Source organism: Choristoneura fumiferana, chromosome 13 (assembly GCF_025370935.1).
Source record: "Choristoneura fumiferana chromosome 13, NRCan_CFum_1, whole genome shotgun sequence".
In the NCBI taxonomy this organism is placed as follows: domain Eukaryota; kingdom Metazoa; phylum Arthropoda; class Insecta; order Lepidoptera; family Tortricidae; genus Choristoneura; species Choristoneura fumiferana.
The window spans coordinates 5,000,313-5,014,090 of NC_133484.1; the positions used below are offsets into that span (position 1 = coordinate 5,000,313).

General features: G+C 38.2%; 1 protein-coding gene across 4 annotated transcripts in view; it reads right to left on the minus strand.

Annotated features, from left to right (window-relative positions):
- Positions 1-13,668, minus strand: part of LOC141433919 (soluble guanylate cyclase 89Db-like) — a 23,430-nt gene extending 9,762 nt beyond the window's left edge. Inside the window, exons 1-6 of one of the 4 annotated variants that reach the window (XM_074096063.1) lie at positions 9,813-9,877; positions 9,307-9,471; positions 5,414-5,491; positions 3,476-4,185; positions 1,501-1,694; positions 370-494 (exon numbers count right to left, since the gene is read on the minus strand). In XM_074096063.1, the coding sequence (XP_073952164.1) occupies positions 370-494; positions 1,501-1,694; positions 3,476-4,185; positions 5,414-5,491; positions 9,307-9,348 (1,149 nt within the window). In that variant the 5' untranslated portion in view covers positions 9,349-9,471; positions 9,813-9,877. Of the gene's footprint in view, positions 1-369; positions 495-1,500; positions 1,695-3,475; positions 4,186-5,413; positions 5,492-9,306; positions 9,472-9,672; positions 9,878-13,542 lie in introns of those variants that run through there. The other 3 variants (XM_074096062.1, XM_074096061.1, XM_074096064.1) reach the window with 3 other exon arrangements.
- Between the last annotated feature and the right edge of the window lie 110 nt (positions 13,669-13,778).

Sequence of the window (13,778 nt, forward strand, 5' to 3'; positions counted from 1 at the left end):
TTGAATAATACAGAAGCTTTTCTCACGCTCCTGGAAATACATACTTAATAGTTGTATTTGGGATTATTACTTATTTTTTTCGTAATGGCTACGGAACCCTATTTCGGCCGTGTCCGACACGCTCTTGGCCGGTTTTTTCCGTCGTAAGCTACATGTTGTTGCTCTAGATTCGTAGACAAACCATCTTGCAAAGCCTCCGGGAGAGCGCGCGCCGATACGTCCTTGCTAAAGCTATTGGGAACGTCTGGTTTAGGCGCTCAACACGACGGCTGTGTCAATCGCATAATATTTTGAGCAGCTACAAAGCTGAGATCTTTTTTCCATAACCCACACTTATGTTAGGACTTTTGATTTGTATTTAAAGCTTACATAATCGCTGTTATCAAATTCAAGCCTCAGAACTGCCACGTAGTAACTTCCCTCCATGCTCTCCTTCACGACAGACACTTTCAGCTTCAGCGAGAATATGTCTTCCGCTATTTCATACAGTTGTCCTGTTGGGAGAGAAACGTACTGTCAATGCAATATGTTAAGTATAGGTCAATGCAGCTGATTTAGATTCTGTGTGTCATTGATCCGTATAAAAGTTGCGAGAATATGAATCAAAGGGCGATCTAATATCCTATCCGAAGTTCATTTTCAAGTAGGTATATGCTCCGACATCGTGACTGTTGAAGCAACCGATGGTTGCAAGTGGTGACTTGTCGTTCATTGTGGCGTTCTAACCTCGTACCTACATCCTTCCTTTGGGAAGGACAAGGACATAAGAAATAATTATAATTGGACACTGATGGCCTTTGTAAAGTACATAGTGAAAAAGTAGTAGGAAAAGCTGGAGATTTTTTCCTCTATTTTTCCTGAACATCTTAAGCTCTAAGCAATATAATTTGTAAGTTTCAAAAAAATATTCCAAAAAAGTACCTTTGGTAGGCAGGAGGCTAAGGGCTGCTCCTAGAGGATGGGGTACGAATTAGCCCGAAACATGTCGAGCTAAACTCGATTTAAGACGAGTTATCCGGTTTAACTTTCATTTTTTTACTCAAGAACTTAATTCCTTTATTTAAGTGTTAAGTATATCTATCACAGCCAATCCCAATTTTTAACCCCCCACGCAAAAAGAGGGGTGTTATAAGTTTGACTGCTATGTGTGTCTGTCTGTCTGGCACCGTAACTCTTAAACGCGTGGACCGATTTGAATGCAGTTTTTTTTAAATTGAAATCAGGTTTTCTAGCGATGGTTCTTAGGCATGTTTCATCAAAATCGGTTCAGCCGTTTTTGAGATATTAAACCTTGAAGTGACAAAGTCAGGGATTTTACAACTTTTTGTTGTTTAGGATAGGTTAGGTTATTAGATACTGCGACTCTCTAAAAGAAAATGCCTGCGTATAGCTATAAATATGACCCAATTAAAGTATATATTTCACGATGCCCTGTCTGGCGCATAATGACGCCCGGGGCTTATATAGGAACTCCTGATCCACCCTGTAACAGTACTGTACCCATGAGGTAATGCGTGAAGCCGGTGCGTCCGCTGCTGTAGACTAGCTCCGCGCCGTGGCGGTGCGCGCGCGTCAGCTGCATGCTCGGCGAGCGCATGCGCGGGAACGTGAACTGCATGCGCTGGTGGATGTTGTCCACGGACTGCAGGAACGTGCAGAAGTAGCGGCCCGTCGCGCGGATCATCTGGTCGTACCTGAGCGAGAAGTTAATCATTAGAGGGAATCCACCAGAAGATGTCTGCTAGGATGAGAAGAGGCCCTAAAGAACCTCTACGACAATGAGGGCTATCGTTTTTTGTCTTTCTAGATGGCGCCACTGTGGCTTTCAAAGTCTGTTATTACGGGCGTGAAAACAAAGTTTACATTAAAATCATATTTAATACACCGTAAAACCGTACCGTAAAAATATCGAGCAACCGCAGTGTTGCGTAGTCCCGTTTTTTTGGAAAAAAGGGAGGACAAAAGTTTCCGAAAGACAAAACTGTCTCAAAACACAGACATTAATTGCCCCGTAACGCATGATTGCCATAATTAATTTCAGGTAATGCAAAATATTCACAAAATTATTCTAATTCTAAATAAACTCGCGTAGCTCACCCAAAAACTATGAGATTTGACATTTCGGAGACCTGACGCTACACTAGCGCCTCTAGCGGTGAATTCATACGCGATAGCCCTCATTGGTTCTGCCTGTGCTACTGCACCAGATTAGCTATTCAGTTTGCGAGAATGTCTATCAATATTTCGCCTTCCCATACCGCAATGAAATCCTATAATCTCATTTTCGTTGAGTGAGCCAGATTGGCATAGGCTGGATTTTGGAAGGATTTTAATTTATTATTTATTTTATTTATAAATATGGTAATCAAAATCCCAATTAGATTTTTCGGCTTTTTGACATTTTAGTACCTTGCAATTCTGCTTAAGTAAATCAAATCTAGTTTGCAATTTTTCCTGGATTTAAATATAAGTCCATTTGGAATAGATAAATTAAAAAGATGCGACTACATGTATTGGGCTGATTCAGCGAATTTTACTAAATTAAATCTCACGTCAAACCGCAAAAAACCGCAAAAAGGAAAACCACAAAATCAGCGCAAAGTTTCCCCCATCGATTAGGTGCCACTCACGCTATCATATTCGCGCCAATGACCGCGCGAGCTTATACGTGTTATTGGCTCGCTTGATAAATGACGGCCGATTGGCGACTCCACTTCCTATTCTCGCCAAAATTACGATGATTTATTATTATCAATATTTCTAAGCGGTACCTACCTATATGTTTTTCAAGGCCTACTGTTGTTTTTATTATTTCAATACTGTTATGTCTTGTCGTTTAGCACTAGAGGCCTAGTTTTAATATTTATCTTAGGGTTGAAATGAAATGAAATTTTATTTGCTGTAAATGGAGTACATTATAGTTATATGATGTTATAGGTTTCTTGCAAATATTATTTTTGATACATGCATCACATGCTAACAATAATGACTCCCTAGTTTGTATCAAACGATTCTAGTTGACATCATTCATACATTTACTAACCCAAAGACTTACTTACTATACAAATCAAGAATATAATATTAAGAATTAATAATAATGATAATAATCAAAAGGAGGAACATGTCAGTTCTAGGTTTATCAAGAAATTTATTGTTGGGGAAATTTCATCGTATTGAAAGATAAGGTTTAAAGGAGGAACATCTAAAACTTTGAGGTTTATCAACCACACATTTAAAGAGCTCTAAAGTTCCTTCGCTAAAGTCATGATTGAATAATTTTCTTTTGGTTTCGACAGTCTTAGGTGATTTTTCACCAGTGAGGCGAGACGAGGCGAGGATGGGCGGGAATTGGTATTAGTATTGGGATGTCTCCCGCGAGCCGGTGCGAGCTCGCACGATATCGCGCGTTTTGTATAGGAACTTCTGGCTCACCCTAGTCTCGCCGGTGAAAAATCACCTTTATTCTTCTACTTACTGGTATTTACTGAAGAATTTGACGAAGCACCTCCCAAAGAAATGCATGACTTTTTCTGGTGTTCCGAATTTCTCCTTCATTCCTGGAAGCATTCCTTCGCGGATGAGTCCTAAGCTGTTTAGACGGGCGCTGGGCTGGCCGCTGCCACGCCGCTTGTACACATCCAGAGCCACGGTACAGCTGCTTTTGCGCATGGCCTTTGCACTCTTCTTTCCACTATCAGAAACTGGCGACGTCGGTAATGAACCCTCAGATTTATCCGTCTCTTCAGGACTTACGTCTTGGCTTCTCTCAGATGAAGGAGTAGCCACATTCGAGAAAACTTTGTTGTCCTCCAGTTTAAAGCCTAAACTCCTTCTGTTATACATGACGATATCCCTGCAAGTGTTCTCTTTGATGTCTCCTTTGGTTTCTTCTTTTATTTTGTCTGTGTGCGCTCTGATTTCTTCTTTGGAATTGTAAGCGTCTATTTCCTTTTTGGTGGCAGCGGTGAGAGCATTGGTTGCTGTGAAGGGGCATTTGAAGTTTGCGTTTCTGGTGTCTGTATGGAGGGAGGCGCTGCGCCAGCTGGGTTTGGATTTAAGGGAGGGTTTTCTTGGGGCTGGGCTGGCGGGTTTGGGGGCCACGGGGCCGGCGGGACAGCTCGGCTCTTCCCCGACCAGCCGGGCCAGTGCACTTGCCAGACGCAGCATCAACGCATCCGGGTATTGCTATAAAATAAATAGTAAAAAAGTCTATTTCAAACTGTGATTCAACGGGACGTGTGATTATAAAACGGGCGTATTTGTTTATATTAATGCTCTTGGGAGTTCTATAATTTCTCAGTTTTTGAGCAAATAAAACACCTGTAAGTGTTTAGGCTTCTTGGTTCTTTTCTTAGTGAAAGTTTAAATTGGAAACATCAGCAGCAAAGCAAATTAACACGAATAGACTTATAACTTATTAAAGAGAGGTTCTGAGAGGAGGCCTGTGCCAGCAGTGGGACGTACGTATATAGGTCGGGGTGATGATGAAGACTTAGTTAAAAAAGGTTGGTACACTTATAATACAATAGAATAATATTAATGTCTGTGAAATCAGGAGGGTAATTTATGGATTTAAATCAACACTTATGAGATCAAAATTGTTTTGAATTATACACCATCGAAACTTGATCGAAACAGTATTCTGTCGGTCGATGTTTGTTTTGACGAATCTTCAACATTCAATTGAAAGTTTGTTTTACTGTAGGTATTCTGTTAAATACCTCTAAATGTTAAATACTGTTTAAAATTACGAGCACGTCTCTTCAAAAATGCCTGGTGATGTTTTTTATCCCTAGAGAGTTTTAAACTTTTATTATATGGGTAAATTTTTATACATAGGGATAACGAATTTCCAGACTTTGTTGGTGTGTGTATTTCTACAAATGCTTGTAAAATTAATATTTAAGTCTGTGACTTCATTCAAGAAGTTCAATCAGCATTAGCATTAGCTTAATTCATTAAGCATTCGTAGTCTTACAGTCATCATCCCAGCCTATATACGTCCCACTGCAGGGCACAGGCCTCCTCTCGTAATGAGAGGGCTTGGGCAGTAGTTCCCACGCAGGCCCAGTGCGGATTGGGAACTTCACACACACCGTTGAATTGCTTCGCAGGTTTGTGTGCAGGTTTCCTCACGATGTTTTCCTTCACCGTAAAGCTCGTGATAAATTTAAAATGTAATTCCCCACATGAATTTCGAAAAACTCAGAGGTGCGAGCCGGGGTTTGAACCCACGATCCTCTGCTTGAGAGGCCATAGGTCAAACCACTCGGCCACCACGGCTCTAGTCTTACAGTAATTCACCTGTAAATCTACTATGTAATGGGCGTGCCCAAGTATGGCGGTTAGCATCCCATCGGATGACCCGTCAACTTGTTCGCCCCCTATCATATAAAAAGTAAAAAAGTCTTACCTGAGTGGCGCTGAACACAGTGTTCCTGGCCCCGGCTTCCCGGAGTATGCTTTCCCATATTTCTTCCCCGCATTCTTGCTGGATGCAAACAGATACAGAAGGTTATGAGAGATACCTTGGTCAGCCCAGGATTGTTCAATACGGCGTATAGGCCGCGGCCTAGAGGCGGCAGCGTCCTAGGGGAGGACGAGAAAATTATTATTTTAGAAGGGTACATGGGCGGCGGAAATGCTTTATTTCCATTGGCCCACACTCTTAAAAAATATAAATCCGGCACCGAACTTGTACGCTGTTACGTCACACTAAGGGGCTGTTTCACCACCCATTGATTAGTGTTAACTGATGGTTAAATGTGCATCACGAACAAAATAGACACGGCATAGAGTATACATAGAGTTTACACTAATCAATGAGTGGTGAAACAGCCCCTAAGTGACGTAAATGGCGTGTTAATGTTTCCTTTTATGGTTACTAATTATAGTCGCTTAGGCTCTTTGTGGCGTTCACACAGATTAATTAGCAACACGTCACAAGCAGCGTAAACGACGCTTTATCACAAGTACAGGCTCCATGTGTACCTAATTATTTTGCTCTATATATGTAATAACATTTTGTATGTCATGTCCCTCTTTATTTTTTTTTTTTACTTTATTTCTATTGCCCGTGTCGGGGCAGATATTTGTATGAAAAATTACGAATGTTGTGTCTCGGGTCTTGGGTGTTTACTATGATTTAAGTATGTATCTATATATATTTATCCGTTGCTTAGTACCATAACACAAGCTTTGCTAAGCTTACTTTGGACTAGGTCAATTGGTGTGAATTGTCCCGTGATATTTATTTATTTATTATTTATTTATTATATTTAAAGTTTTTAGGGTTCCGTAGTCAACTTGGAACACTTATAGTTTCGCCATGTCTGTCCGTCTGTCGGTCCGCGGGTAAGCTCAGAGACCGTTAGTACTATAAAGCTGTAATTTGACATGAATATACATATCAGTCACGCCTACAAAGTGGTACAGTAAAAAAGTAAAAAAAAAATTTTTAATTACTGTTTTTTTTCCCGACTAACCCTATATTGTGGGGTATCGTTGAATAGTTGCTAAGACCATTTTTCTATTCCGTAATCTGTTTGCGAAATATTCAACTTTAAAGTGCAAATTTTCATTGAAATCGAGCGTCCTCGAGGGGCCTCTAAAATCTAAAATGTTACGTGGAAAATTTTTAAATAATTCAGAATGGTAGTAAAAATATATCAAATTTACAAGGAAAATTATAGCGGCTAAGATTGCTTGAGAATTATTAGTAGTTTAAGAGTAAATAGCAGCCTAAGGTATAAAATATACCTAAACTTGGAAGACTTAGTACACAATACGAAATCCTTAGAAAAATATAATTTGATTTTTTCGTAATGGCTACGGAACCCTATCCTGGGCGTGAACGACATGCTCTTGTCCGGTTTTTTTTAAACTGTTGGGTTTTGTTTTTTTAATTATGTTTTTTATATCATACTTCTTTAACGTTCCTACGAAAAGGGTAAGTTGAAGTGTTATAACATTTATAATGTTTAGAATACTTAAGTTTTTATTTTATTTAATACCCATATGTTTACAATAATATACATCTAGGTACAAATCTCTTATCTCAAATCAAAACTAACAGGGTGACCGTTAAAATAATGTTCATAAAGTTGAGTCATATACTGCTGATTTAAAGGTAGAGCTTTTTTAAAAGTAGAGACGATATGCTACGCGGCTACGAGGCGTAGACTCCGTAGCAACCAACACTTACTGAGACATATACAGACGCACAAACAGACCATGTCCATAATATAACGGTAAATTTTATAATTCTTAAGTGTCTAGGCTTTATTTTGAAATAGAGAGCTATTTGGCAACAATTTAAGCGGTAGCACGTCAGTGCGTGACACACCAAAATTAGGCGGCTATTTTTAACTAGACAATGGGGTGTTACGCAAAATGAATATTGCAACTTAATGCCTTCGCGACACGTCCATGTACCGTTGGTGGTCCTCAGCTGTAGAATTAGGACCACAGAACTTATGCTAGTACTTATGAACGTATACTAGTAGCGTGAAGTGAAAATTTTCATTCGGCAACCCGACGCACTCGTCGAAGAAGAAGAAGAGAGAATTAGATTTAGGCGTGTGTTTACGAATGCAACAGCAGTTTGTGTACACAAACTTTAACACCACCATCACTGACTTATTAAGGTGCCACGCTACTGGCCTGCGTGTACACCGTGTAATGGTAGGACTAGCAGTTACCCGCGACTTCGTGTATCGCGCGGAAATTATGCTGTCCTTCTCCGGGACTCAAACTAACTGTAGGTATACCGAATTTCATCTAAATCGGTTAATGGTTTAGTCCTAATTAACTAACATACAGACTTACAAACTTTCGATTTTATATAATACTAGTTGTTGCCCACATCTCCATCCGCATAGAAGTATGAAAAATATAGTTTACATAGAAAATGTAATATATAGGCTCAGTTTATTATAAGTGTCGAGGGTAAAATTACGCGTTTTATGCACTAGTTGCACAATCTATTATAATAAGGAAAAGCTCGTTCAAACACACATTAATCTCGACACGACCCTACCTGTCCGAGCCAAATAAGTTACGCAGTTTAATTGAGTTTCGCGGCCTTCACCTTGAAAGGAACCATTTAATGGACAAACGGTTATTAATATTAACTGAGAACTGCTAATTAACATCCCTGTTTACCTCCTCCATCTGCGTAAAACGTTACAAATTAAACGTAATTATTCAGTAAGTTTATTTGTCATATAGTGTGAGACTACGTCACACTCCCTTATATGTTTAGCGTAAGGTATATATGTAACATGTACTAAGTAAATGGGAGCTGTTATTAAACGCGTGTATTGGAAACAACTAGTCTTATCTGTTACTACCCGATTCCTACATCATATGGCGATCCTTGCCAGTGGTTGGGCAGAATTGGGTTTTAATAGAAAATGCACAATTAAAATTTAAATGTTAAAATGTGCGCACGAGATAATTCTCGGGAAATGCAGGAATTGGAGGACAGGAGTTTTACATTTAAAACAAAACCATTAAACTTTACGTTTAAGTGTAGGTATGTAATGGAATTTCGGGCGCAAAAAATGATATCCGATACTTTTCTTATACGATTGTATCTATTTTACCTTCAAAATTGGCTATTGAAAGTTGTTATTAATAATTATGAAATTAATCGCAATACGGGTCGTATGTAATTAACGACAGCCTAGTTAACTACGTCAATAATGAAATTAAATATCTAATTATAGCATTTTTGTATGGCCGAGGGTTTTCGACCCCTTTAATAAGAAGCCTTCGTTTGTTTATCTTACTTTAAATTCAGAGTGAAAAACGACTGAACAGAACGACTACATTTTCTCATTTATTTATGTGTTTCAACGTGGTTTCAATTATGTATTCGACGTACTTATCAGTTTTCGTGATAACTATTCTTTTAATACATTTAATTATTCTTATCGCAGAATAAGACCGAACTAGATCCGTTACTCGCTCCCAAAAAACCCACGTAGCAAATTTCATCGAAATCTTTAAAACGTTTTTCGAGATCTCCGAAAACAACATAGGATTGCTCGTACAATGGTTTAAAATTAAAATCATCTCGCTTTATCCTTGATTATAAAAAAAAAACATCTCGTTTTATCCTTGATTATAAACAAAATCATCTCGTTTTATCCTTGATTATAAACAAAATCATCTCGTTTTATCCTTGATTATAAACAAAATCATCTCGTTTTATCCTTGATTATAAACAAAAAAAATCTCGTTTTATCCTTGATTATAAACAAAATCATCTCGTTTTATCCTTGATTATAAACAAAAGCTTACCACAATGTAGTGCTGGACGCTTTCAAGCAGCCAGCCGTACATCTTGAGCCGCAGTCATCAAGGCTTAAGAGTTTAATAACTTGAGAGAACCTCCCGAGATAGGATCAGACAGCTTATTAAAACTACGAAGATTTCTTAACACCCTCAAGGTTATTTATCAGTTTACTGGAATAAAGTTAAGACAGTCTTTTAAAAGGTCGGTTTCTCCAAAGCCAAAAGGCGCTACCTATCTCAAAAACAAAAAACATTTTTGGGCTATTTATTATACCATTGTGATACAAAGTGTCTTAATCTACACAATAGTATTAATAACTCAAAAGTGTTTTTTTTTAGATAGTGCCTTTTGGCTTAGGAGCAGGTTTGTACCTTAATTGATTTCGAAAAGTTATATTTTTATCCCAAACAAGAACTGCGCCGTATTTGTTTAAACGACTTTTAAACCAACAAAGAATTCTGCCCTTTATTTAAAAAAAAAGTTTATATTTTTTACTTTTAGGAAAACTAACTAAGTCACGTTTTCACCGACGGCGCTCGGGCTAGCCTTGTTTCCGTGTAGCCAGTAAGGCTTTCGCGCTCCTACTGACCGAGGCAGGATGCTCGGGCTATGAGTTAGTACACCCTGCGTTTGACATTAAAGGATTTAGCCTTTTAAATTACGCCTTTGTGCGAGATCAAGTTTTTTTTGTCGAGACAGATAAAAGGGCCATTGTATGTAGTTAGTATTAAAGAAAATGTTTTTCTTGTCACTTGAAGGCATAACAACGACAATTTAGAACTTTATAATAAGACTTGTTAACGGTCAGTCAGTTTAGTCTACAGTAGTTGTAACGTTGTAAGAAAATATTTTCTATATGTAGAGGTAGTTAACTGCGACACTGAAAGTTTGTTCTGAATATAAGATATAAATTTATCAACAAAATTAAATTATAACTTCCTTTTTATATTCACTATCTATTAAATTAAAACTATGTCCATAAAACTTAGACTAAAACTATCCTTAACATAAAATACTGAAAAAGGTTTTTGAAATGAAGCGAGGGACGTTTCTCAGAGCAGATGTGAACATTTAATGATATTTTTCTTGTAAATTTTAGGTTTTAGGGCTTATTTTATTTTATGTACGTATTTTAAATTTAGGATAAGTAAGTAGTTTTATTAATTTAATGTTTATTGCTAAACATGTAATCTAGTAATATTGCATTCTGTGCAAAATGTAAATATGACTTGACAAATTTTTAAGGTCCCGTACCTCAAAATGAATAACTTATCCACCTTAATAAAGTTGGGAAACCCCGACGTCATTTCAAAGTTCAATATCTCAAAAACGGCTGAATGAAACAAAGCTAAGAACCAAGCAAGGACCAAAGGTTTCACCTACGGTTTCACGTAAAAAACCGCACCGACATGCCACCATAAAATTAATGGCATTCAAACAAGACTCTTCTCGGAACGGTCTCTCTTTCATGTGTGTACACCTGAAAGGGTAGGGTTTGGTGAAACTATATTTGTACAACTATATCTGTAATTAACTGTAACCTGAATTCCACCCACAATAAATGATTATGATTATGATTAGGAAGTTTGTGTGTCAGAATTCCGGAAAATAATATTTTCTTGCTTCATCGAATCAGGCGTTACTTTGCGGGGGTTCATATTAGTAGTCGCGGCGCGGATGAGCAAATTAATTGTGTATACTTAGTTCTTAAAAATTTTCTTCTTTCGTACTTTTTGGAGCGCGTTTTTTCCTTAGTCGGGTTTCAGTTTTTTAATTGTGTCGGGGTGTGAAAAAGATGCAAATGTTCTCTGTGGGGAAGAAAGTATTTGGGAATTCCTAGCGAAGCGCTGACAGTGTGGACAATAAAAAATGCTTATCAAGTTCGTAAGGAATGTTTTACATATTACTCGTGCTCGTAGTATACACAATGTTTATATACTGTGCTTACATTTTTTTCTCTCCTAGGCTGCTAAATTCCCGCAGCAATTTATTTAACAGTTCAAAATTTTAATATTGGCTATTTTTAAAATTCTTTCGTATCTCGCACATGAAAATATACCTACTAGAAAATATCTATAACCTACGCTACTTCGTCGCGGCAAAACTTTGCATTGATATATAATATATCAGCCTTATGAAAAACTGCAGCTGTGGCTTGGTAGTTGATAGAAAAAGTCTGCCCTAGTTTTGGAGCTGCTACAAAGTAATATTTATTATTTTCCAAAATGAATTCTAGGATCAAAAAGTATCGTGAGACTCGGAAATCTAATACATAAAATCCTAGTGTCACAGTGTTTGTGACCAAACTCCTCCGAAACGGCTGGACCGATTTTGATGAAATTTTTTGTGTATATTCGGTAGGTCTGAGAATAGGACGTTAACTATTTTTCATACTTCTACGCGGACGGAGTCGCGGGCAACAGCTAGTAATTAAATAAATTAGACGGTGTACTGACTAAGCAACATGCATTTTTTTATTTTTTTTTAACCGATTTAAAAATATAAACATAGTACAATGTTACTTACTGAAAAAAATCAAAACGAAATTCAATTTTGCATATGTTCGCTATACAAAGTAAATAATACACGATGTAATTTTTGGGTATTCGTATGAGAATTTCGATTTAACCGCCTGATCTAATGGTTGACGCTATGAGAAGCCCGGGGTACAGGCAGTATTGTATATAATGCATTAAAGAATAGGTGTGTTAATTAAATAACTGAAAACCTCGGACACCACAAAAATATTTTTTCATTTTAAGTTAGTTAATTGCATGCATTTATTTTAAATATTCTCATAATTTGAATTTTCCAGTTGCACTTCGACGCTTTTAGAAGAAAATCAAACTGACAGCGAAACGGCCAGTAAGTATTAATTTATCTAAATTGTATGCAACTTCGCAACATTTAATTGGCGCATGTGGCATTCGTAACTTTGAGACTAGGCACTAGACGTGTGCGCCGCGCCGACCCGCCGCCGCCGCCGCCGATTTGCGTATCGGCGTAAAATCGGCGCGAGTTCTAAATGTTTTCTATACTGAATTTCTGATTCTGAGGCACAATAAAAAGGGTTTTAAAAAACATAAACACAACCTTATAAATAAACCCTGTGCTCAGCAGTGGGACGTATAGGTATAGGCTGGGATGAATTAACTTGTAGAGTATAATCTTTGTTTGCAGTGATGTGATCACGCGCTCAGCAACAGTGACGTCACCGAGATGCTTCGCCTTCGGTGCAACGCATTGGGGCCAATTGGCGCGCCCTTCGAAGGACGCCGCTCTATTAACTATATTCAGGTTATTGCCGTCAAGATGATTTGAAGAGAATGCCAGATATCATCCGGATGTTTGCTTCATTTTAGATAACGTTACACAATACTTAGGCTATATATAATATATGTATACTTACTAGTTTTCGCCCGCGGCTTCGCCCGCGTCGAATTCGGATATCGCGCGCTGTTCCCTCGGGAACTGTGCATTTTTCCGGGATCATAAGTAGCCTATGTCACTCTCTAGCCTATAAACTATCTCTATGCCAAAAATCACGTCGATCTGTCGCTCCGTTTCGACGTGAAAGATGGACAAACATACAAACACATAAACCCACAACTCACCCACTTTCGCATTTATCATATTAGTAAGTATGGATGTATGGGCCCGCGTGGGAACTCCGGCCCAAGTCCTCTCATTCTGACAGGAGGCCTGTGCCCACCAGTAGGACTTATATAGGCGGGGATGATGATGATGATATACTTATGTAACTGTCCGTCAGTAAGATTAAAAAAAATACTAGCCGTTACAAACTAGATAACTATACATTGAGTGAAAAGCCGTCGATGACGTCAACAATGAAAGTAAAAGCGGTGAATATGCGGATACGCGGTACAGTCAGCATCATAAGTAGCGGATCACTATTCTACTCTGTCGCTTTAACACATTTGTCAATCTTGTTAAGTACGTGCCTGTAAAACGATAAAGTACAAAAGAGTGCAGCTACTAGCTGGTAGGATCACCCTCAAAACATAAATCACGTAATGTGATCTACTTAACTTCATTTAGGCAACGTTCAATTACAGCGATAAGGGCCTAAGGCTGCGTTCAGACACGGAAGAAATCGCGCGGTTTTAGCACACCGTCTCTTTCTCAAGCAATACTCTGAAAAGAGACGGTGCGCTCAAAACCGCGCGATTCCCGTGTCTGAACGCAGCCTAACTGCAAAATATGTATGTATTTTAACTTACCGTAACAAAAAACTGTATGCTCTCCAACAATATCCCGTACATTATTTTAATTAAAATGGTGCCTTCATTCAATTACATTTCTGCTCTATCGAAATTAGCCAACTTTTCCATGAGGTCTATTTTGAGTTAAACGCTTTGTTTGGGAATGTATGGAAACAACGCAAAATATATTATATTATATCGTACCAACAAGTGTCATACCATGTTCAATGTATGAACAAGTTTACGAATCTCCA